The sequence below is a fragment of the Protopterus annectens genome, chromosome 10.part0 (assembly GCF_019279795.1).
Source record: "Protopterus annectens isolate FY-2018-M chromosome 10.part0, PAN1.0, whole genome shotgun sequence".
NCBI lineage: Eukaryota > Metazoa > Chordata > Ceratodontiformes > Protopteridae > Protopterus > Protopterus annectens.
In genome coordinates, this window is record NC_056744.1 from 187,306,780 (window position 1) to 187,333,888 (window position 27,109).

General features: G+C 43.8%; 1 protein-coding gene across 1 annotated transcript in view; it reads left to right on the plus strand.

The window, feature by feature from the left end:
* DNAI2 (dynein axonemal intermediate chain 2) overlaps positions 1-27,109 on the plus strand; it is an 817,148-nt gene that overhangs the window by 310,170 nt on the left and 479,869 nt on the right. Inside the window, exon 4 of the mRNA XM_044086721.1 lies at positions 14,773-14,894. Within this exon, the coding sequence (XP_043942656.1) occupies positions 14,773-14,894 (122 nt within the window). The remainder of the gene's footprint in view (positions 1-14,772; positions 14,895-27,109) is intronic.

A 27,109-nucleotide genomic window follows, 5' to 3' on the forward strand; every position in this document is an offset into this window, starting at 1 on the left:
TTTTGATTTCGCAGGGACAGTTGGGTATAGCGGAGGTGGATCTGCATGTCCACTCGCTTCATATTCTGGTAAGGGGAGCGGAGGGGGCAGAGGGGCTGATGCTATTACCAAGTTATTGTCTTCTTTATCTAAAAACATTGCTTTTGAATTTTTATTCTTTTGTTCCCTGCGGTTTGCTTCCTCAAGCCACCTGTGTGCCTGAGGAACTCCCAATTGACGTTGCTTTTTTACCTGACCTTTTGCGTCTGTTTTAAGTTGTTTGACAAGTTTGATAAGTGAAGGCTTATCTAATTTACCATCAAATTTGTATTTATTAACCCATTTTGTATAGTACCTAACATTATTGGCACGCTGTAATTGCATATATTTCGCATCTTCAGTTAATGGCTGATCTCGGGAACTTTTTGTGCACTTATTTCCCATGTTGTCTTAACTTAGTTAGAAATTGTTATGTAACCCGTCTTATCACGTGGTACCACGATTTTCACTTTTTCACAGTTTATCTAGAATAACTGCCTACCTATCCTGTTTCCCTGATCTATGACAAGACAGCAATCTTTTTTGTCCCTGATTTATATAAAATCTCCCTGACAAAAACAAATACTGTAACAAGTCCCTGATCTGAAACAAAGAAAAGGTAAATTCCTCCTTACCTGAGCCTCCGTGATTGATTGTCTCACTGGAACCATTGACTCATCCTCCAATTGCAGATCAGAAACAGTGGCTGGCCTCTTTTGAACGACAATTCAGTCGGAGGTCTTTCAGAGCAGAAGAACCGATGTGGCCTCTTCCCCGTACGGTTTCATGCTACCGATCCCATCTGACCTGAGCTACAGCAAGAGTTTTCCGGCCCGAAGGACCAAATCTGTCAAAGGAAAAATAAACTTCAAAAATGATCAATACACGGCAGGTTCAGGTTAAGGCACTTTAATCTTGCAGCAAGGAGACAAAAATGTGCTAATACAGAGTTTGTCTAACTAAAATCAGGAAGTAAGTTCATCTTTATACACATTCTAACAAGACATTGCCTACCAAGCTGACGTAACAGATCACAAGTTTTAACATCATCATTACATAGCAGCTGTTTGTCCATGATTTTCTGCTTGCACTATCAATTTTATGAAAAACTTCTTAAGAAAAACAACGTGGCCTTGGTGACCACCGGTTAGATACAACTTCCCACTATGTTATGTTACCATTCAAGGTACTATAGCTAATTCGAGCACAAAGCAAGTACAGATTCTCAAGCAGTCTTTTGTTTCATGTATCTCTTATTTTCCACAGCTGTGCATGTTCTCATAACACGAACAGAGCTGATTGTTCATATTCAATCATATTATAGAAAACAGTATTGTTCTATTCATACATTTTCCTGACCTAGCAGATAATCACCTGCTTCTCAGTACATTTCCAGAAGGCATAAACATGAATTTTGCTGTGCTAGCAAATACTAGGTCAGCGTGCATTTTGCAGTTTCAGAAAGCATACTGTGGTTTTAAAAATCATCTTATAATTTCATACAGAATTAAACTGTACATAAAATAGAATGAAATGTGTTAACTCTTTTAGCTTCTAATAAGCATTAGACATATATATATATATATATATATATATATATATATATATATATATATAAATGCATATTTCTCTAACAGTTGTCTAAGGCTATTACCTTTTGTTATACTCACCATAACAAAACTATTCCAGGTGGGATCAAGGTGCTCTCTACCAGGGCCTTGACTTCATCTATGGCTTTTTAGAAAGTGTTGGATTCAAGAAGTATTATAGAAGCTGCTACTTGGTCCTCTGTACATACTTTTACAAAGCACTATAAGACTGATTCCTTCTCTAAGTGCAGACCAGACTTTGCTAGCACCATCCTCCATAGTCTAGTAAGCCAGGGTAATATAGCCATATACTGTAGCTAAGGCTACTACAGCAGTGAATAACATAGTACACTTGTTTAAGTAAAGTGTACCATAACAGTAGATGTTTGAATGATCACTGCTGCACAAGCCACTCTCTCCCCCCATCCCCTTTGTGTTTTGGTGTATTTTTTATGCCAGGGTGTGGACATTTATTTTTTGTTGTTCCTAGCATTATCCTTTCAGGGTTCAGCCTCCCTCTCTCTGCTTGCAGGAAAGCTCTAAAGGACTTTGTGCCCAAGCTTATCTTTTAGTCAATTCAGGTTGAGCTGCCTGACAGTTTAGGTGTGTGGAAGGTGCCCTGAAGCATTGGAAGCTGGCTGGCTGTTATATCCTTGGCAGTATATAACCCATATATCTAAGGCTACTGCAGCAGTGATCATTTGAACATTTACTGTTATAGTAAGTTTTATTTATAAAACTGTTCTTTCTTTAAACCATTACCAGATGCCTGGCATAGACATTAAAGAAAAGGTCCTGTCCCAGTCAACAACAATATGCACCATAGTAAACCTCATGACTGGTGCAGCCTATAACAACAGCAAAGGTTCTATCAAGATTGCAGAATCTGGTATAAATGTTTGCGAGGACATATGGCTGTGATTCAGAAACTTCACCAAGGATATCTTATTAACCTTTATGAATGCTCCAATCCAGTTACCAGTTTTGTTTTTGGCCTGACGTAAAGGCATACATGTAGAATATTGAAAACAGCAGCAAGATTCTTGTTGCTATAGGAGTTACAGATTAGTCAGCTCATCATTTGTTTTCTAAAATACATAGGAGCCCTTGCCTGATATGGCTCAGACGTGGGCGACAGCAAATCAAATAACCACCTGGAAAGTACCCAAACAGACTTGACAGTTTCCATTGAGGCCACAGGTGCTGAGGTAGGGGTTCTTGACAACTGCTGGGCAACCACAGCTTACCTAGGGGTGACCAGCTGCAGATCTATCTTATTGGTCCCCTATGTAGACAGTCAGGGGTCATTGTCTCGCCACTTGTCATTATAGAAAGAGATAAGCCTTTCTGTGTTGAAGGGAAGCCTTCTAGCTTATCAGTGGGAGTGGTAAGCACTAGGTAGCCCATCTACCACAAGAGTGGTTTGTGGCCCAAAAATTGTAGTTTATTGGCCGTTTGGCAGTTTTTCCATCTCTTTCAACTTACTGGTTTAAAAGCCTGCATTTGCACTTGTTTCCCATCTTTCCTGTAACTAGTCTAGTCCAGATACAGATTTGCTGTATACAGGACTGTTTGTAAGCTTCTGAGCCCCCAAGCCTTTCTGTGTTGGAGAGAAGCCTTCTAGCTTATCAGTGGGAGTGGTAAGCACTAGGTAGCCTATCTACCTCAAGATCCAGGTACAGATTCTTAGTTTTAGCACTTGAATTTGCTTATTTGTGCTCAGCACTTGTTCAGAACTTGTTAGCACTAAATAAGCTGCAAATTACTACAGCACTCAACCCTCCTCTTTACCTAGAGGAAAACAGTTTTTGTGCTTACTTTCCTCACTTGCTTAGTGAAAAGCAGCTCTTATACTCACTTTCCTCACCTGTCTAGAGGAAAGTAGTTTTTTTATTCAGGCATGTCCAAAGGTCAGCTTCCAGTGTTCTCTCCAGTCTATCTGATGAATCTGGGCATCTTGAGGCAATGTAGCAATTGCCTCATGTACACAGACAACCCTCTCCTCCTACCACCCAACACCACAACCTGTGAGAGATGCACTTATCTAGCCAAACTGGAGGCAAAGCTCTCTCCAACCAAGACTGAACTTGACAGTCAAGAAGAGAAGGTAAACACTTGCACCACACCACACTCATCACATAGTCCCACTAAACCTACACCACCAAAATCCACACATAGAAACACAAAAATATTCTCAGAGGCTCTCAGTAATAATTTGTTCAAGCAACAGAGACCTCCAAAGCAGAAATGCAAGCAACCTCCACCCCCCAACACAACCCAAATGACACATAGCCCACAGTCTCAGTGTGCCAATAAACCACAGCCCATAAGGCAAACTAGCGTACCCAATACACTAGTCATAGGTGACTCTATAGTCAGTCACACTGATGACCTACTCACCAGGCTAAACAAGGAGAAGGTTACTGTCAGCTGCCTGTCAGGTGCCAGGATCCGCCACATAACCCACGCACTCAGGTCACTCCACAACAAGTACAAATATGACTCTGTCACTGTCAGTGTTGGTGTGAATGACCCGAGACGTACCTTCCTGGACTACATGAAAAGAGACATGGAAGAGCTCTCTGATCTTGTAGCCCAGGCAGGTATGACACTAGCCCTGAGTAGCATCCTCCCATCACCCAGAATGATACCACAGTACAAGGACAAAATGATTGACTTCAACAATTGGCAAAGCTTCTGGTGTCATTCTAAGGGGATCCAGTATCTGTCTGCCTGGGATAACATGGTCGACAGGCCACGATGCTTTGCCAGAGATGACCTGCACCTGTCGCCCCTGGGATTCCGGATACTGGCTAAGGCTCTTGCCACCCCTATAGTGTCTTTTTTAGGTAAGGTTCAAATGACAAATTCACCACCGTAATAGGAACAGGCAAGCAAAACTGAGGGTAATGCTACTCAATGCTAGAAGTCTAAATCTCAAAATGTACTCACTCGAGGTACTCCTTAAAATGGAGAACATTGATATCTATGCAATGACTGAGACCTGGTTCAAGGCTCTAGAGAGCACCCCTGCATTACCGGGTTATAACTCGTACCACACTTTTCGGCCATCTAACCGGGACCAGAACACCAAAGGCGGAGGTGTGTCCATATTCATTAAGGATATTCACACCTCCAGGCTAGTTGCACAGCATAATGCATCCGAGGTTATCCAAGTGCAACTAACTCTGGGCAAAACTGCAATCCAAATTGTAGCTTGCTACAGATCCTCCACCATGCCCTAGGATTCCCACTCCTCTTTTGTTGATATACTGGAAAATATTAGGGTTCACCCAAACACCCTAATAATGGGTGATTTCAACTACCTCACCATTAACTGGGAAAACTACTCATGTACCAACTCCTTTGCTCAACGCTCTCTGGAATTCATAAATTCCAATGCCCTGGATCAACTTATCCATATCCCCACCAGGGGCAACAATATCCTGGACCTAGTCATTACCAACATGAGTGACCTGAAATCAACTCCTAGATGATCAGATCCGACCATAACTTAATCACCCTAGATATCCACATCTCACCCCACCCCCCACCATTAAGGAAACCACGGTAAAAAATTTCTCCAAAGCCAACTTCATGCTTCTTAAGACAGAAGTGGTGAACTTCTTGACACCCATGCAGATGGACAATATAGTTACGACTGCTGAATCCTACACAGATGCACTCTATAAGCACTTACACGAGTGCAAGGATCGTGCTATCCCAAACAGAACCAAGATGCTATCCTCCAAAAAAAGGAAGCTGATGTGGTGGTCCCCTGCCATAAACAAACTCTACAACAGAAGGAAGAAACCGTTGCAAAAGAGAGTAAAATCCCATGATTGGAGGAGCTCCCTAGTCAGCCTCAGTAAGAAGCTGAGATCCCTTTATAAGATCCACCAAAGCTAGGTACGAAAACAAAATCGTCACTGATTCTAAGGGCAACCACAAAACATTCTATAGCTATGTCAAGAATCTCAATGGCAACACCCAGACCTGCTCTGAGTTACAGCACAATGGCACAAAAATTACAGAACCAACTGATATTGTCAACATCCTAGCAGATAGGTTCAGTGCTAACTTTACCCCCTCAAGGGTCCATATCTATACAGGAAGAATGCAGCATCCCTGTAATCACATCTATGCAGGTAAAAGCTGCACTCTCTAAAACCAAAAACACAGCATCCTTGGGATCAGACAACATCCTAGGCTGCATTTTACACAAACTTCAGAACAAACTGGCTCCCCACCTAAGCACCATGTTCAATCATAGTCTCATGTCAGGCTTTATGCCCACTGAATGGCGCACAGCAACAGTTATCCCACTCCACAAAGGGGGAGCCACCGCTGATCCCGGGAATTGTTGCCCTATTAGCCTGACGAGCCTGGTCTGCAAGGATATGGAATGTATCATCACGGAACTCATAAACAAAGACATTGGTAACCTCCAAACTCTGGACCCCACCCAGTTCGGGTTTGTGAAAGGCAGATGATGCATTCTGAACCTAATCGACTTCTTTGAGGCAGTCACCAAAGCCAGAGACGAGGGTAAGGTGGTTCACACAGCCTATCTTGACCTCACCAAGGCTTTCAACACCATCACCCATTCTGGAATTATAGCTAAACTCACTAAACTAGGTATAAATCCCTGCATCACAAGATGGGTTGCCAACTGGCTCACTGACAGAATCCACACTGTAAAAGTTGCAGACTCCAAATCTGACTTCAAACCAGTGCCAAGTGGAGTACCACAGGGTTCAGTCCTGGGACCTCTCCTGTTTGATATCTACTTCTCTGAAGTACAGGCTAACACAGAAGGCCTCTGGCTAACAAAGTTCACAGATGACTGCAAACTAAGAGCCATAGTCGAGTCCCCAAATGATGTGGACATCCTACAGAAGGGCCTCACTGAGACAGATGCCTGGTGTCAGAGGCATGGCCTCAGGCTCAATGCCAAAAAGTGCATTGTCATCCCCTTTGGTAAAAACTCTGTACCCATGAACTAACACCGAATGTGTGATAAGAGACTTTGGGACCCAGGTGGACAGTAGTCTCTCCTTTGATAATCACATTGCCACAGTAGTCAGGAAATCCTTCTGTGTGGCACACTTCATCTCAACCAGGAAAAAAGAGGTCATTATTCCCCTCTACTCGACACTCATTAGACCCATTATAGAGTACAACGCCCCTTTTGGAATGTACTTCACAAGACATCTGCAGCAGCTGGAAAGGCCACTGAAGTACCTTACAAAGAGGATTACTGGCCTCAGACATATGCCGTACACTGACTGTCTCAAAAAACTCCAGCTTTACTCTGTAGCATATCGCCTTCTCCAAGGAGATCTCTGCCTAACATATAAAGCTATGTTAAACCCAGAGCTGTTGGACATGCTACACCTAAAGAAATCCCAATCCCTCCGAACTACACGCTCTAGGGACCTAAACCTTATCACCACAATAAACAGGACATGCTGGAGGGATAGATTCATGTCCCAGAGACTTCCTATACTCTGGAACAAGCTACCCATCTATGTCAAGCAAATTTCCTAATTAGCACTCTTCAAGAAAAATCTTGATGAGTGGATGGGAAGTAGGAAATACACCCCGGGGATCACTTCCGTGGCTCTGCTCGACAGGGGCACAGGAAATTAACTTTCTTGGGTGGCATAAGCCAGGGAACCTTGTTTGCTAGGCCTACATAGGCCCTTGGGCCGATAGCCTAGTACCTACCTATGAACCTATAACCATGGGTAGGTGAGTAAGGCAGGAATATCCAGGGATTAAAATGTGCCCTTTCTTTCCACCCCTTGCTAGATGTCTTGTACCATTAAAATAAAGCATTGTGATCAGAAGCCAGCAATCCAGAAAGTGTCACCAGACTACAGAGGTTCTGGATATCACTCCAGGTTTTCTTTAACACCAAAAGAAGCCAAAACAAGCTCAGACCAATTTTGGATCTTAGAGTCCCAAAATATATTTATTCCAAAGGCAACCATTGTAATGCTTTTATTGCTGTCAGTCTTTCCATGTCTTGTGAAAGGTAACTGTTTTTACTCTTTGGATCTCCAGGATGCCTTTTGCCACATAAAAGTAACAAAGGAATCTAGGAGGTGTGTGCCTTTCAGAGTTAGAACAGGATGTTTTGATTTTTAGCATCTTCATTTGGGCTCACTTCAGCCAACAGTTGTTCACCAAATGGTTATCTGTGGCTTGATTGCACTTGAGTCTATAGGGAGCCAAAGCATTCCTATATCTGAAAAACGTAATCAGAATTGCTATCTCTATAAAACACTTAGTATTCTTGAGGGAGTCTCTGATCAGCTTATGCCATTCTCTGGGAATAATAGTAAATATAGTCAAGTCCCATAATGTTCAATACATGCACAAGTTACATTTATAAGCTGCAGTATGTACCCCAAGCTATATGCAAATCTCCCCATAGATAGAATACGGGCTGTTCAAACAAAAAGTTCTGCTGTTGCATCCTCCACAGCTATAGCTTATTTTTGTCTCAGGAATATTGGTCTGATGGCAGCAGCCATGCTTATGGTTACTTTTGTATGATTCCACAAGAGTTTTACAGTGGAGTTTTAATCTCCAATGGCTTCTGAATATGGATCATCTGGAGTATTACATCTGCAACTCTCAAACCTGCAATCACAATTTAATGAGCTGGATGGACAACTCTGAGGTCTGCCATTACCAGTTAATGTGCTGGATGGGCACCAACAATGTTTCCTTCATCAGTGTCTTGTACCACATCCCTTCCATGGATGAGTCAAAGCAGGCATGGAGGGTTGGGAACATTTCAGCAAACAGACAGTTCAGGGTGTGTGGACATCACTGAAACTTTCCCTTTGCATTAGTGTATAGGTGATGATAGCAGTCCTAATAACCATGTAAGCATTCTAGGGCTTTGAGTTCAAACCATACAGTGAAAAATGTGATAGTTACTAACAAGTAAACAGGAGCATGTTGCTATCCCACAGGCAGGGGAGATAATATACTAGACCTGATCAGCACAAACATGGGGACAAAGTGCTCCACACCGGAAGTATACCCCTCACTAGTGAGATCTGACCACAGACTAATCACCCTGGATATACATATCCCACCTCCACCCCCAACACAAAAGACTACGGTGAAAAACTTCTCAAAAGCCGACTTTACACTTCTTAAGACTGAGATGGTATCCTTTAAGCCCACTGGGCCAGTGGAAACCACATCCCACAATGCTGAATCCTTCACAAATGCTTTCTACGGACATCTCCAAGAGTGCATGGATCATGCAATCCCAAATAAAACCAAGACCCTCTCCACCAAGGTCAGGCATCCTGTCTGGTGGACCCCAGCCATAAACAAATTGTATAACAAAAGAAGGAAGCTACTGCACGACAGAGCAAAATCCCATAAAGATAAGGCATCTCTGATCAGCACTAGTAGAAAGCTACATTCTCTCATAAAAACATCCAAGGCCAACTTTGAGAGAAAAATCGCTATGGACACTAAAGATAACCACAAGGCCTTCTTCTGCTATGTTAGAAACCTGGGCAGAAAACCTCAGATATGCTAAGAGTTAGTTCACAATGACAAAAAATACACTGAACCTACAGATATTGCCAACATTCTGGCAGACAGGTTCAGTGCAAATTTCTCCCCTCCCTCACCCCCAAAAGAAGATTAAATACTTATCCCAGCTGAATGTAACCTCCCTGTCATCTCAGATGTCCAGGTGAGAACCGCCCTCAGCAAAGCTAAAAACACAGCATCAATGGGACCTGACGGTATCCCGGGTTGCGTGCTATGTGAACTCCAAGAGGAGCTAAACCCGCACATAAAAATGCTATTTAACCTTAGCCTTACTACAGGATATGTACCTGAACACTGGCGTACAGCAACAGTGGTCCCACTCCACAAAGGAGGCACCTCTACAGATCCTGGTAACTACCGCCCCATAAGCTTAACCAGCCTGGTCTGCAAAGCTATGGAAAGAATCATTATGGAACTCATAAACAGAGACATTGGGGGCCTACAGACACTTGATCCCACCCAGTTCGGCTTTGTAAAGGGCAGATCCTGCCTTTTGAACCTGGTTGACTTTTTCGAAACAGTCACTAGAGCCATTGACGAGGGCAAAGCAGTCCATACAGCCTACCTGGACTTGGCTAAAGCTTTCGACACAATACCCCACTCAGGCATCATAGACAAGCTCAACAGCTTAAATGTAAATCCATATGTCACAAGATGGGTTGCAAACTGGCTAAAGGATAGAACACATAAAGTTAAAATCGCTGGAGCCATGTCAGACTCAAAGCCAGTCACAAGTGGTGTCCCACAGGGCTCTGTCCTGGGACCCCTCTTGTTCAGCATTTATTTCTCAGATGTGAAAGCAAACATGGGAGGGTTGTGGCTGACAAAGTTCGCGGATGACTGCAAACTAGGCGCCATAGTCGATACACCAGCTGACACGTACATCCTACAGAAAGGCCTCACTGAAACGGACAACTGGTGCCGGAGTCATGGCCTTAAACTAAATGCCAAAAAATGTATAGTCATCCCCTTTGGGAAAAACAAAGTACCCACAAATTATCACATAGACAGTAACCCACTGAGTACGGAAAAAGTAATCAGGGGACCCAAGTTGATAGTGACCTCTCATTTGACACCCACATTGCCAAAGTAGTTAGAAAGACTTTCTACTTTGCCCACCTTATCATGAAGGGATTCACATCCAGATCAAAGGAGGTCATTGTACCCCTATACTCCTCCCTTATCAGGCCCATGATTGAGTACAATGCCCCATTTGGTATGCACCTCACCCGGCACTTGCAACAGCTGGGGAGACCCCAAAAGTACCTCACCAAAAGGATCAAGGGTCTCCAACATATGTCATATGCTGCCAGACTAAAGAAACTCCAGCTCTGTTCAGTAGCATACCGCCTACTCAGAAGTGATCTGTGCCTGACGTACAAGGCCATGTCCAGTCAGGAATTGATGGACATGCTCCACCTCAAAAATCCAAATCCATCAGAACCATGAGAGCTAAAGATTTAAACCTCAGCACAAATATGAATAGGACATGCTGGAGGGACAGATTCATAACTCAAAGGCTTTCCATACTCTGGAACAGAATCCCAGTTCATGTTAGGCAGAGCCCCTCACTGACTCTTTTCAAGAGATATCTTGAGTGGATGGGAGATCGTAGGTTTACCCCGGGGGTCATCTCTGTGTCACTACTAGACAGAGGCACAGTAAACTAATTCTATTATGTAAGGGGGTCTTCACTGTGTTACTACTAGACAGAGGCACAGTATTCTAAATCTATTCTGTACACTTTTGTACCATTACATTGGGTGGCGAAAGCCACATCACTATGGCTAGGCTTATAAATGCCCCAGGGCAGATAGCCTAGTACTAAACTATGAAACTATGAGAGTGTGGAAATGGGCAGTGTCGAGAAAACATGTTCTTGTTGTCATCCATATCATTGGAAAGTCCATTCCTTGGCACACAAGCTGAGCAGATGCCTACTGCTGTCCCATAAAGGGTCCCCTCGGCACCTCAGTGGCAAAGAAGATCTACAAGTACAAGTGTAATCTGTTTGCCTGTCCAGCCAACATGAAGTTCTGGGATTTCTTCACTGGGGAAACTCACAGTAAGGGCAATATTCCACAAGTGGCCACCTTGCCTCTGTTACACAGTTCCCATATTTCTCCCTTATGATGACATTCCTCTTGCTTAGGGCAGAAGAGTTCTGGTGGTCCCATCTGACCCTGATGATATGATTCCTTGAAAAGACAAAACTCTACAAAGCCAAAGTCATCCCCATAGCTCCTTATTGGCTTTGGCAGATGTAGTTTGCTCTTGTTATGCCTCATTTGTTAAAGAACACCCTGGTTTTGTGTCATCCATCAGTTAAGTTTCACTCAGTCGTTTATTCCATGTGACTCATCATTTGGTTTCTTCACTTCCAGTAGTTTTAGCAGTTCTTCCTTTTCAGCTCTATTAGTTAATTCACTTTCTTCTATACAAAAGCCCAGCATGAGAAACACAGGGAAAACTGATGCACTTCTTGGTGTGGACTAGCTACAGTGGCCTTGATTCCTTCTCTGCTCTTATTTTTTTCATAGTGCTAGAGTAGCTAACATATATTTTTGGGACTAGAATAAGTTATTTCTAAATTAAAGTATGTTTGACTGCTGTCTGTAACTTTCACAACAAAAATTGCAATTCAGTTTTCATAAAAATGCCCTTCCCCCAAGATAGATGAGCTGGCCACTCAAGTATACCTCCCAGGTAGTCCCTTAGCTTTAATGAAAGTTTGCAAAGCATTCATCAAGGGAATCGTCTTGTAGACACTTCTGTTATGTGAACAAGTATCTTCCTGGGACCTGTACTTTATCCTAGATGAATTGACTTGGGCTTCCTTTGAGCCATTTATTATGTCAGAGTTCATAAATTTCAGCCTGGCTGTCTTCAGAAAAGTGCCAACAGAAACACAAAAGCAATCTTTAGAGAGACACCAACACAACCAAGACTAGCACTTTAATTTTATTTAATCAAGAGTGTCCTCAGAAATAATAATAAACATCACACTCAACACTATTTATATGATTATATAATCATCACATGATTCTATAACTACCAGTTAAAAAATTTTAAAGCCCTCTTTTTTTCAAAATACACTTCAGAGAAATTATGTCATTTAAATGAGGGCTAAACATATCTCACAAAACACATTTCCAATATAACTAACTCCCATGTTTACAGGAAGTTATTAGAATCTCCTCCCCTTAAATCAAATTTGGGTTGTTCATTCATTTGGAACACAAATCTTTAAAAAAGACTTGCAAACTGTGATCAGCTTTGCTAAAGCATTTTTTATATCCAGCTGCTTAATACCATAATTATGCTTGTGTATTGTTAATGCTAGAGTTCTAATGGTTTTGCCAATGTAGTATGCTGAACAAGCTGTACATGTGACCAAGTACACTAAACCTTTGGAATAACTTTAAAAATATCCTGAATCTGAAAACTTTTATTTTTTTTAAGCTACATAGAAAAAAAAGTCAGTGTTGATGTATCTGCACTGTCTACATAATCCACAAGGGAAAGAACCACTTTTTTTCCCCGCTTCCAATTTGGCAGCAACATTTCTCTTCATTAATGCCTTAAAACAACACAACCCTTTTTAAAAAATACCTTTGGACGAATACCCACACTTTACTTAACTTTGTATTTCCCAGAGCTACTTTCCAGTTCTCAAAAATAATATGCAGTATTCTCTTAACATCACAGGAATATGTGTTGAACAGAGCTTGTCCTGTGCCAATTATGCAGTCTTACTAAAATGGAAAAAAACTTGCTGTTGACAAACCATGTCTAATAAAGCTGCAGGTTTTCTACCCAAAAATTCCGCTTAAGGTTTTGCATTCCTTACTTAAAACACTGTCATCCAGTGTCAATCTTATTATTCTAACAAACTGACCTTTGATGATGTTTTTCCCACAAACATTGGGTATGCACCTGAGAAATGTAAATATTGATTAACTAATGTGCCTTTCCTATATACAAAACAGAAACACCCCAGTGGTGGTGTGACAGCAGTTTAATGAACCCAAAACAAATTCAGACTAAGCTCTTTTGTCCCTATGCAACGGCTTCATCAGAGTCTGAACAAAACATCATCTCTAATTTACTTAAATACCTTGTTTCCGAATACAAAATTACCAATAACCTAGTCATTGGCTCCCACCCATTTCTAAAGATGCCATTTCTAGTTGTTTTATCTCTGTTACTATATTTACTACTTCTAGTACAGTTGGTTTAGATTTTGCTTTCCATTTTTTAGTAATTGCTTTTTTGGCAGCCACCATAATTAGACTCAGCAAGGCCTTATTATGTCTAGGCAATTCTAGTTTTGTATCATAGCTCAAAAAAGTCATTTCTTTAGTTATGCCAATTTGCTCACCCAGTATTTCTGATAGAGTAGTCTGCAAGGTATTTTTTTTTTTAAATCTGCTAACTTATTTCCCAGTTACCTCTTTTTTCCTCATCACACCTCCAACATTTGCTATCTACCTGAGGAAGAATTCTTTGGAGTCTACTTGGAATATAAAACTACCTATGTAAACACTTCCGAGCAAAGATCCTAAATCTTCTATACTTTGTTGCATATTTTGGAGTAATATATATATATATATATATATATATATATATATATATATATATATATATCCCCATTGTTTCTTTGTGAATTGCTTATCCAATCTCTCTTCCCAATCCTTTCTAACCTCCTTTGGTTGAGTGTTATAGTTATCATGCAATATTTTATATGCTGTACTAATTATCCCTTTTTTAACAGCAGTTTCTGTTCTAGATTCTACCAAAATCTCTACCAGTGCTGGTCTTTCACGTAGGATCCCCCTATTCCTTTCTCTTTGCCTATACCCTTATATCAATCCATTATAGGAAAGGCAATCTCTAGCCTGCAGTCCAAATAAATTCTTTAACTCTTCCCATTCTATTACCTTTCTCCCATTCTATTACCTTCCTCCTTCTAATTATTTGCTCCCAATACCTTGGTTCCATTGCCAGTTTTCTGTGTCAATGTTTCTTGAGACACATACAAGTGTGAAGCTGTGGCTTACATGTATCTCTGGAATGGCTGATCTAATCTCACAAACTCACTGAGAAAGAGCAAGATAGGCTTTAAGGTGTCTGTCGATTATCACACTTTCCCTGGAATACAGTGATCTCAGAGGGAGCGTAGTAAAGTAAGGGGCAGGCTAGGGTTGAACAAAAAATATTTTCTATTGGTACATTTGCTTATATTTTGCACAAGCTTCTATACATATGTTTTCAACTTGTGTGTACTCAAGCTCCTGCAGTGTCTTTGTTACCAAGCTTTTGAGCTTAGATGAATTAAGGAGACAGTGAAATAAAAAAAAAAAAAAAAAAAAAAGAAACAAAAGAGAGAGAGAGACACCGACCAGTATTAATCTCTGGTGGAACTTTTTCTTTAAAGATGTATAACCGCATTTGCATTAATTGTAATGGCAATGCAGTAAAACGTGCAATCATCATCTTACAGAATCTTGGTTTAGCACTGTGTTTTTTTATGTAGATCAATGGATATCAGTACTTGTATTCTGTTCTCTTCTAGTTAATGGAACACTGCATTAAACAGAATAATGCCATTAATATTTATGAAGAGTATTTTGAGGAAGATGACACAGTAGAAGGAACTGAAGAACCCCCTTCAGCCAAAACCATTAACATCTTCAGGTAATACTAATCAGTCTTCTTCATTCTTACATGACATTAACATTCATGCTTTTTATAATATGCACCGAATTCTTGGTTTACTTCAGAAATGAAGGTTTTGTTTTTAGCACAACTGTTTTTTTTTTCCAAATCATTCAGGATATGGTCACCGCCTTTATTTTTCAAGGTCTAAAGATTATTTTACTGAAGGATTGAGATCATACAACAAGACTGTTGTTTGCATCTATAATTCTGATTTCAGATGTTACTTGCCTTGGTTTATTTGTTAAGCCTTCTGAAAGGAGTACCCTGGGGCAAAATGTTTAACAGTCCAGCTTACTTTTCTAAGTTTGGTCTGTACTCTCATTCCAATACTTCCAGTTACTGGCTAAAGCCTTTGCTGCCCCCTACTGCCTTTTTTATTTAGAATCCAGATGATGGACATTCCAGTGTAACTAACATAGCAATCCCAAAATCAGATCCCATTAAGGTAGCAGTCCACAAAATATCATAAGTCTAAACAAATTTGGTTATCATGAGTCACTCCTGCATTTCGGAAGACTTTAAGTCTGTATAGTTACAGAGATTTGGTTTACAGGTAATGCGAGCACTCCTGTAAGCCAAGTCCCAGGGTACTCCTTTTTGGAAATATCCTACTTTGGATGTATAGGTGTTTCAGTTTATTGAAAGGTAGTTAAAGTGGACGGCAGCCACGGTGGTGCAGCGGTTAGCATTGCCGCCTCACAGCAAGAGGTTCTCCGGTTCGATTCTCAGCTGGGGTGCCTTCTGTGTGGAGTCTACATGTCCTCCCTGTGGTCGCGTGGGTTTCCTCCAGGTGCTCCGGTTTCCTCCCACACCCCAAAGACATGCAGTAGGTGGATTGGACACTCCAAATTGGCCCTAGGAGTGAGGGTGTGCATGTGTGTGCCTTCTGTGGAAGGTTGGGCGCCAGGCTGGCAACTCGACACCGTAAAACTCCACTGCCAATCATGAGCGACAGATGATCCACTGTGGTGACCCCTAACCGGGAAAAGCCGAAAGAAGAAGAAGTTAAAGTCACCCAAAATAATGGATTTTTTTGCTAATATGGATATCACGTAAAACACTTGAGAAATCCTATGTTGTCATTGGGGGACAAAGAATGTGTTCTGCAGTAAGAATATAGTTAATAATTAAGTCTACCAAAAGCAATCCATAGTTCAGTGAGCTCAGTTTGCTGGTTTCTGGGGATCTGATGGGCAGTAATATGTTCCTTGACAAATATGGAGTGCTCCACCACAGTTGCCATCAGGTTTGAAAATATGAAAAGGGCAAAACCTAGGTAAAGTGGAAAAGATTTACTAGTCAGTGCCAAAGTGAGAACCATGATCATTTACATGCCCAGACACCTCTGGTTTTACAGTATTTGTGTGAGTTATTAAATTTTGGTCTTTCTTACTCTTCTGTCAAGAATCATCTTTCATCCATCTCTGCTTGTCAGCCCTCTCAAAAATTAAACAGTTTTTGAAAGGGGTTTTACATATTCACCCTCCTATAAAAAACAGGTGGCTTCTTCTTGTGATCTTAAATTTGTGAGGATAATGTTAAACTTTTCCTTTTGAACCTGCTCATGAGGCTGATTCGAAATTCTTATCTTGGAAAACAGTTTCTGCTCTGACTTCTGCAAGAAAAATATCTGAGTTATAAGCTCTTGTGGTGATTCATCTTTATCTATTTTTTTACAAGGATAGGGAAATTTTCAGAATAAACTCCTTATTTTTGCCTAAAGTGGTTTCAGAGCTTACTTAGCTCGAGGCCAAGTCCCTGTCCCATGATGCACCCTGAGTTACCCCAGATCTAGTGTGCTGCAACTGATCGGAGGTTCTTGCTAGCTCAGGCCAGTAAAAACTTTAATACTTTTCAATTTTCAAAATTATAGTTAGCTTATACTTAGCTTATTGATAGAATAATTAGATAAACCATATAGCCAAACTGGAGTCTAAGCTCTCTCAACTCAGTACTGGCATAACCAGTCATGAGGAGAAGGAAACCACACTCACTACAATTCCAGTCTCACATAGACCTACCACGACAGCAAACCAATCACATAATCACACAAAAACATACTCGGAGGCTCTAAATAAAGATCTGCCAAAGCAGCAGAGACCTCCAAAGCAGACACCCAAGCAGCCGTTACCCCAAAACAAAACACGTGCAACACATATCTCACAAAGCCAGTGTGCTGAACAGTCACAGCCCTTAAGACTAAACAACACAACTGATACACTTGTAATAGGTGACTCTATCATCAGGCACACTGACGTCCCGCTCACCAGGCTGAACAAGGAGAGGGTCATGGTGAGCAGCCTGTCGGGCGCTAGGATCCGCCACATAACACAAGCACTCAGGTCACTCCAAGGCAAGTACAAATATGACTCAGTCATTGTCCATGCTGGTGTGAATGATCTGAGACGTACCTCCCAGGACTACATGAAAAGAGACATAAAGGAGCTCTCTGAGCATGTAGCCCAGGCCGGTATGACCCTGACCTTGAGTAGCATCTTACCCTCACCAAGAATGATGCCACAGTATGAAGACAAGATGATCAATTTCAACAATTGGCTTAAGTACTGGTGTCATTCAAAGGGGATCCAATGCCTGTCAGCTTGGGATGATATGCTCGACAAGCCACAATGCTTCGCTAGGGACGGCTTGCACCTGTCACCCCTGGGCTTTCGGATATTGGCAAAGGCTCTTGCTACCCCATAGTGCCTTTTTTAGGCAAGGCTCAAAAGACAAACCCACCTCCATAGGTATCACAAGGGATAAGAAACTAAGAGTAATGCTACTCAATGCCAGAAGTCTAAACCTCAAGATGCACGCACTCAAAACTCTCCTTAGCATGGAGAACATCGATATCTGTGCAGTAACAGAAACCTGGTTCAGGGCTCCCAAGAGCACCCCAGCACTACCAGGTTATACCTCATACCATGCTTTTCGGCCCCAAAACTTGGACCGAACCATGAAAGGAGGGGGAGTATTGATCTTCATCAAAGATACCCACACCTCCAGGTTGGTGGCAAAGCAGGAAGCATCAGAGACTATCCATGTGCAACTAACAGTGGGTAAAAGTGCCTTCCAGTTTATAGCCTGCTACAGACCACCCTCCCAAACCCAGGAACCCCACTCGGCCTTCCTGAGAACACTGGAAAATATGAAGGTCTCTCCAAACACCATTATATTGGGCGACTTCAACTACCCAAACATAGACTGGGAGCATTACTCTAGCTCCAACATCCTAGCCCAAAGGTTCCTAGAATTTATAAACTCAAATGCTATGGAACAACTTGTTACCACTCCCACAAGAGGGGAAAACATACTGGACCTGATCATCACCAACATGGGGACTCTATGCTCCAGACCAGAAGTGTATCCCTCACTGGTAAGATCAGACCATAAACTAATCTCACTGGATATTCACATCCCGATCCCACCCCCTGCCCAGAAAACCACAATGAAAAACTTCTCTAAAGCAAATTTCACACTCTTCAAAACTGAGGTGGAATCCTTCAAAGCCCCCGGGCCTGTGGAAAATACGGCCCAGACCGCAGAATCCTTTATAAACACATTCTATGAACACCTTCAGGAATGCATGGATCATGCGATCCCAAATAAAACCAAGACCCAATCCTCCAAAAGCAGACGTCCTGTCTGGTGGATCCCAGCCATAAACAAACTATACAATAGAAGGAGGAAGCTACTAAATGATAGAGCAAAATCCCAAAAAGGGAAGGCATCACTGATCAGTATTAGCAAAAAACTACGGGCACACATAAAATTGTCTAAGGCCAGCTTCGAGAGAAAAATTGCACAGGACACTAAGGATAATCACAAGGCTTTCTTTAGTTATGTTAGGAACCTGGGTGGTAATTCCCAGATATGCTCAGAATTAGTCCAAAATGACAAAAAATACACCGAACCAACAGACATTGCCAACATCCTAGCTGACAGGTTCAGCGCAAACTTCTCCCCTCCCACCGAAAGGGCAAATACCTATCCCAGCAGAATGCTGCCTACCTGACATCTCAGATGCTCAGGTAAGAGCCGCCCTCTCCAAAGCAAAAAACACAGCATCAATGGGACCAGATGGTGTCCCGGGCTGCGTCCTCCATGAACTCCAAGAAGAGCTAAACCCAAACATAAAACTACTGTTCAATCTCAGTCTTACTACAGGATATGTGCCCAAAGAGTGGCGTACAGCAACAGTGGTCCCTCTCCATAAAGGTGGTGCCTCAACAGATCCTGGAAACTATCGCCCCATAAGCCTGACTAGCTTGGTCTGCAAAGCTATGGAAAGGATCATCATGGACCTCATAAATAAAGATATTAGGGACCTACAAACACTGGATCCTACCCAGTTCGGCTTTGTTAAGGGCAGATCCTGCCTCTTAAACCTGGTTGATTTCTTTGAAACAGTCACCAAGGCCATTGACGAGGGGAAGGTGGTCCACACAGCCTACCTGGACCTCGCAAAAGCCTTCGATACAATACCCCACTCGGGCATTATATATAAGCTCACCAGCTTAAATATAAACCCCTATGTCACTAGATGGATTGCAAATTGGCTCAAGGACAGAACCCACATGGTTAGAATTGCTGGAGCCATGTCAGACTCCAAACCAGTTACAAGTGGTGTCCCACAATGCTCAGTCCTGGGACCTCTCTTGTTCGGTATATATTTCTCGGAGGTACAGGCCAACACGGAAGGACTGTGGCTGACCAAGTTCGCAGATGACTGCAAACTGGGCGCCATAATCGACTCTCCAGCTGACACAAGCATCCTCCAAAAGGGCCTCATAGAAACAGACAACTGGTGCCAGAGCCATGGCCTCAAGCTAAATGCCAAAAAGTGTATAGTCATCCCCTTTGGCAAAAACATAGTGCCCACAAATTACCACATAGGTGGTAATCCATTAAGTACAGAAGAAGTAATTAGGGACCTGGGGACCCAAGTTGATAGCAATCTTTCATTTGACAACCACGTGGCCAAAGTGGTTAGAAAAACATTTTATATAGCCCATCTAATCATGAAGGGATTCACATCTAGATCAGGGGACGTCATCGTGCCTCTTTACTCATCCCTCATCAGGCCCATAATTGAGTACAATGCCCCTTTTGGGATGTACCTTACCAGGCACCTGCAGCAACTGGAAAGACCCCAAAAGTACCTCACCAAGAGGATCAAAGGGCTCAAACAGATGCCATATGCTGCCCGGTTAAAGAAACTCCAGCTCTACTCAGTGGCATACCGCCTGTTCAGAGGCGATCTGTGCCTGACGTATAAAGCCATGTCCAACCCGGAATTAATGGACATGCTGCACCTCAGAAAATCCAAATCCCATCGAGCTACGCGCTCGAGAGACTTGAACCTCAGCACTGAAATAAATAGGACATGCTGGAGGGACAGATTCATAACCCAGAGGCTCCCTTCACTCTGGAATAAAATCCCAGTCCAAGTTAGGCAGAGTCCCTCATTGACTCTCTTCAAGATGAATCTTGATGAGTGGATGGGAGATTGTAGGTTTACCCCAGGTATCACTTCTGTGTCACTGTTAGACAGAGGCACAGTATACTAACCTCGAAAAAGGGCATAGCAAAATAAATTTAAAATGGGTGGCGAAAGCCAAACACATTCTGGCTAGGCTTATAAATGCCCTAGGGCAGATAGCCTAGTATGAACCTATGAACCTATTAGGTTAGATAAGCTCGTAAAGCTTTATCTGCAGTGTTCCCTTCCCTGTGTGCTTTCTTAGCTATATATTTGGCCTCGTTTTTCTTGATATGTCTATTTAATTTTTTCTGACTATAAAAATTGATGTAATGGGATCCTATCTCGCCTACATTCACAACATATGGGTTCGGAGCCGATCCATCGGCTCCGACTCGGCAACTAATACACTAGCACGAAGTCTCTCATTGGCTGGGCTACTCCCTATCCCAGAATGCACTACACCTGCTTCCCCAGATCTCATTTGCCTCTTAACAAGCTGGACGTGGTCTCGACTTGGCTGGAGCTAAGTGGTTATTTTTACCTTATTGGTCCTTGACCTAGGGAATTTTTGTCCATATTAACCAAACAGCTGTTTTAACAGCTATTTCTTGCTATTTCTGATTGTTTTTTTGTTGAGTGCTTGTTTCCAGAAATTTAATTTGTTCAGTCGGGCAAGGCCCGTTTAAGTTAGAGGGCCTTTGCCCTACCTTTGAGTGCTAATTGTTTTTTATTAACTTTTGGTTAGTTGTTTTTCGGGCAAAGCCCGTTTAAATTAGAGGGCTTTGGGCCGTTTAACTTGTTTAAATTGTTGTGAGGTAAACTGTCATCAGTACTCGCGCCAGTGTGTCTCGCGCTTTTCAGTTGGCGCTTTTTGTGTATAGTGCTATACTTGTTGTGGTAGAGTAGTATTTCCTTAGAGTTTGTACTTGTTGTGGCCTGTATCATGTCTAAGGAACAAAAGTCAGGTTTTAAAAAATGCACTCGGTGCAAAAATAAAATGTCCATTACAGACAGTCATTCAGTATGTGTTTATTGTTTGGGGCCGAAACATCTGCAAGAGACTTGTAGCGTCTGTCATGCGTTCTCATCAAGAGTTCTTCAAGAACGCAAGAACAAATTAATATTGAAAGGGCTTATCAAGCCTTCCTTTGAGGAAGCCTTAGATCTTCCTGTTGCTTCCAAAAAGAAAAGATCGTCGGCTCCGACAAGTCCGTCGGAGCCGACTTCTAAAAAGACAAAATTGACCTCTTCTTCCTCGGCTCCACTGACTTCGGGGCCGAGGGTCGAAGAGTCTGCCTCGATACCTCCTACCTCGGCTCCATTGTCTTCGGAGCCGCAAGTTGGAGTATCGAGAGGTGAATCACCTCCATCGGCTCCAATGGCTTTGGAGCCGGTGGAAGTGTGCAGCTCAGACTCTTCCCCCTCGGCTCCGAAGAAGGCTCCTTCGGTGCCGATGGTGGTCCATGCGGTGGTGGAGTCGGCGCCGATAGCATTGGAGCCGTTTCGGAGCCGGTCCCCTTCTCTCTCGGAGCCGAGAGGAAAGTCTTCTCGATTGTCTACCTCCTCTAAATCATCGAGACTTTCAGATTCGGACCTGGATAGGGTTTTACAGAGGCTATTCCAATCTCCAGTGTTTACTAAATTGGTCTCGGCTCCAGCACAGTTAGCTTCGGAGCCGATCCCCCCTCCAACACATTCGATTCCTCCTCCAACCTCCTCGGAGCCGTTGGAGTCGGTGGTGGTGGAGCAAAGCAGAGCCATACGGTCGGAGCAGAGACCCCTTCGAGGTCTCTCGGTTCCGACTGTGCTTCCTACCCTGTCCTCTGGTTCAGGGTTTGGTACTGCGACCTCTTCAGCCGGGCCCGAGGGGAACACTTTGGGACTGGGTGCTTCGGTGCCTAGTCTTCCTCTCGGAGCATCGGCTGCTGGAATTCCCAGTGCCATCGTGGCCTCTAGACCAGTGACCTCCTTGGATTCTGGAGGTCCGGCCTTTGAGGCCATGAGGAGCGCGCTGGCCATGCCTTTGCCGGTTCAGCAAGATTCTACCTCACCGTCCCTAGATTTGGAGACTGGTGCCTCTGTTGTGTTACAGCCCCCCGGCAGCGGGGCCCCAGGGCCTGAGGATACCCCCATCGGGGGTTCCCTTCTTCCGGGTGGTCCGTCCGAAACTGCTTCGGACGAACCCCCACAGAAGAAATTGTGTAAGAGGAAGCACGTAGACTCCCAAGATGAGTCTGTTACATCGGATACTGACCTCGATGACGCAGAAGGGTCCCCCAAATCATCTTCGGATGATATCTCCTTCTCAGATATCTTGGAGATTCTGAGACAGAGAGGTGACTGGCAAGCCAAAACCCCTTCAGCTGAGGAGTCAGTCTTCCTCAAGGCCTTTGGGGCCCAGCCTTCCGCCTCCTGGGTGTCTCCGCCTTGATGAACTCCTTGATTTGGTTTCTCGAAGGCGTGGGAACACCCTGATTCTGTGGAACCGGTGCCTGCGAGGCCCAATAAATTTTGTCAGCCCCCAGAAGGAGTTTCTCACAAAGGGTGTGCCTGTAGATGCTTTGGTGGTGGCTTCTGCCACACAGCAGGACGTGGCAGAGGCTTCGACGTCTATTCATCCTCCTAATAAGGATTCTAGGAGCATGGATAGGTACGGGAAGCATACCCTCTCTTCAGCGGCCTTTGCCTTACGGTCGCTGAACTACTTATGTCATTTTACGAGGCTCCAAAGGGATCTTCTCAAAGAGCTAAATGACTCTCTTGTTGGTAACCTACCTGAGGCGCTGGCCCCGACTGTTGGCGCACAGATGACTACCCTCTTTTCTATTGTTAACTCGTCCATGAGGCTCATTTCATATGCAGCCGAAGGGGCAAGTAGAGCAGCGGGAACAGGCGTTGCCCTCAGGAGACAAGCCTGGTTACGCTTGTGTTCGTTCGCGGAGGCCTTCAAGTCTTCCTTCGCCGACGCCCCCTTTGATGGGTCATCTTTGTTTGGACCCAAGGTGAAGGACACACTAACTCGGTGCGAGCAGGAGGGCAAGACTTTGACTGCCGTTGGGGCCCGATTTTCCGCTCCTTCTAGGCCTTACCCCAAGGCTGGGAGAGGAGGGAAAATGTGGTTTAGAAAATCTCAGAAGTCTTTCCCTACTCCACCCAGTGATTCCCCCTCCAGAGGCAGGGGGGGGGGAATTTTGGAAGACGCCGCCCCAGAGGTGGCAGAGGCCCCCGTAACTCTGGAGACCGCGATTCCTTTCGTGGTTCTTCATACAACCAGCGTTCCTGAGTTGTTGCCCGACTGTGCAACTCCGGAGCCAGTCGGGGTCGCTTTGCGGTGCACCCACAAGCTTGGGAATCCATAACAAGCGATCAGTGGGTGCTTCGCATTATTACAGAGGATATATCATCCCCTTCAACAAACCCCCCCTTTCTTTAAGGGAAATCCCAGACGTACCACCCAGTCAGCGGGATCAGGCAGCATTAGAGGTTTCAAAGCTGCTAGAAAAAAGAGCCATCCAGCCTGTCCCCATCGACCAGATCGGATCAGGAACTTACTCGAGATTATTTTTGGTACCAAAAAAGACAGGGGACTTCAGGCCCATTTTGGACCTCAGTTCATTGAATCGTTTCGTAAAGAAGTCCAAATTCCGAATGGTCACTCTTCAATCTATTCTTCCTTTGCTGGAAAAAGATGCATGGATGTGCTCCATAGATCTCCAGGACGCTTACTATCACATTCCCATAGCTCAAGAGTCCAGGAGACATTTACGCTTCCTCGGAGTCAGTCATTTCCAATTCCGAGCACTGCCCTTTGGTCTCACCACAGCCCCCAGGGTGTTCACCAAGTGTCTGGCAGTGGTAACTGCTCACCTGAGAAGTCTGGGATTCCAGGTGTTTCCATATCTAGACGACTGGCTCCTTACTGCCACCTCCGAGCATCTACTACTCCAAGCGCTCAGAGCCACGTTCACCTTGGGCCGTCTCTTGGGGATCACGTTCAATTTGCAAAAATCTGTACTACAGCCATCTCAGCGTATTACTTTCATAGGCGCAGACTTAGACACAAAAAGAATGCGCGCCTTTTTACCGGCAGCAAGAATTCAGGTCTTACAAGATCAAGTCAAATCCTGTCTCCCCCTACAAAGAGCCCCGGCCCATCGGATCCTACAACTGTTGGGCTCGATGGCGTTGACCATACTTTTAGTTCCCTTGGCCAGACTTCACATGCGAATTTTACAATGGCTACTGTCGGTTCAATGGTCTTATCAGGAACTTCCCTTGAACCACTTAATCATAATCACGGAAAGTTGCCATTGAGATCTGCATTGGTGGCTTCTCCAATCAAATCTCGACCAGGGGCGACCCTTTATACCTCAACGTCCCATTGCCACTGTGACTACGGATGCCTCCCAGGTAGGGTGGGGGGGTCATTACCTGGACAGGTCGGTCCAAGGCACATAGCAGATCCAGGAAACGCATTTGCATATCAATGTCCTGGAGATGAGAGCGGTACTATTGGTACTCCAAGCTCTCCATCACGCTCTCACACAGGGCCCGATTACTATCCTATCCGACAACATGTCGGTGGTGTGGTACATAAACAAGCAAGGTGGAACCAGGTCTTACCCACTATGCAGAGAAGCCATGAGACTTTGGCACTGGGCGGTAGCTACCAACCGCTTTCTAATGGCAACGCACATACCGGGGAAGTCCAATGTGATCGCGGACAGATTAAGCAGGACCATTCTTTTACCCCACGAGTGGTCCCTCAACCAGGGTATAGCTGTGAAAATCTTCGACAGATGGGGTCTTCCTTGCTGCGACCTGTTTGCCAGCCCTCACAATGCGAAATGCAGAGAGTTCTTCACACTGTTTCCTTCTCAGGGACAGATTCCCAGGGACGCTCTGACTCACATTTGGCCCCCCGGTCTTCTCTACGCCTTCCCTCCATTCCCCCTCCTACTGAGGGTGATACAGAAGGCCATTTACATGGAGAGCGAGATGATTTTGATTGCCCCGCACTGGCCTCATCAAGTTTGGTTTCCTTTCCTACAGAGGCATGCGATAGAAGGTCCATGGTTTCTGGATCCGGTGCCAGACCTGTTGACTCATCAGTCAGGACGGCTTCATCCGTCTCTCAGGTCCCTGAAGTTGGCAGCATGGTTACTCCACTTCCATCCTTAGTCCGAGACAATGCTCTTTCGCCGGACGTGGTCCACATACTGTCTTCTTCTCATAAACCTTCCACCATCAAACTTTATTCCAGTAAATGGAAAAGGTTTGCCTTCTGGGCTCAAGAATGGGGTATAGATCCTCTCACTGCACCAGTATCGGAGGTTCTGAATTTTCTGGCCTCCCTTTTTCAGTCGGGCTCCTCAGTTTCTACCATTAAGGTTCAGTTAGCGGCGATCTCTAATTTTCATGCTTCATTTGAACCTTCATTGATGTCTCACAAACTTTGTAAGGCTTTCCTTAAAGGGGCTTGGCTCTTTAGGCCTCCTTTATCTCATCCAGTCCCCCCTTGGGATTTGAATATGGTTCTTGCTGCCCTAACTGCCCGTCCTTTCGAACCAGCTGCTACTTGTGATTTAAAATTTCTGTCTTGGAAAACGGCCTTTTTAGTAGCCATTACATCTGCTAGGCGAGTTTCAGAACTTCAAGCTCTTTGTTCTGATCCTCCCTATTTGATTTTTCACAAGCATAGAGTTTCATTGAAATTAAACCCTGCATTTATACCGAAAGTGGCCTCTTCTTTCTGTATGCAACAAACTATAGAACTCCCTGTCTTTTTCCCAGAATTCTCTAATAACGCAGAATATACTTTGCATAAATTGGACGTACATAGACAACTGCGTTTTTATTTGAATAGAACCGCTCAAACGCGGTAATCAAATCAATTGTTTGTTTCCTTTGCAGTGAACAAATTGGGTCAACCAGTAACAAAAACCACCATATCTAAATGGATTAAAGATTGTATCATTTTTATTTATTCACAGGCTAACAAAGACCTTCCCTTTCAAGTCAAAGCTCATTCTACCAGGGCAATGGCTACTTCCATAGCTTTTCACTCCAAGTTATCAATAGATGATATTTGTGCTGCGGCAACCTGGACTTCTCCGCACACTTTCATTTCTCATTACAAATTGGATGTGGTTTCTCGAGGCAGAGCTTCCTTTGGTTCCACAGTTCTCAGGAGTGTGTTCCAATGAGCCACCCGGGATGTAGGTGCTAGGGACGCTGTCCCATATGTTGTGAATGTAGGCGAGATAGGATCCCATTACATCTTTTAGTTATGTACTTACCATAACTTCGGATGTATGGGATCCATCTCGCCTACATTCATAAGTACCCACCCTCCTTCCCCCTTCCATTCGGATTTAGAGGAGCTGTAGTCTCTTTTTTCTTGGCGATCTTTCTTGAAGAACTTTAGTTGGTTATAGTGACTACTAATCTTTCTGTGTTTGCATGGGTGTATGAAAGCGAACAAACAAGATCTGGGGAAGCAGGTGTAGTGCATCCTGGGATAGGGAGTAGCCCAGCCAATGAGAGACTTCGTGCTAGTGTATTAGTTGCCGAGTCGGAGCCGATGGATCGGCTCCGAACCCATATGTTGTGAATGTAGGCGAGATGGATCCCATACATCCGAAGTTATGGTAAGTACATAACTAAAAGTTTATTCAGTGACCTTTTGTCACATTTGTTATTAGCA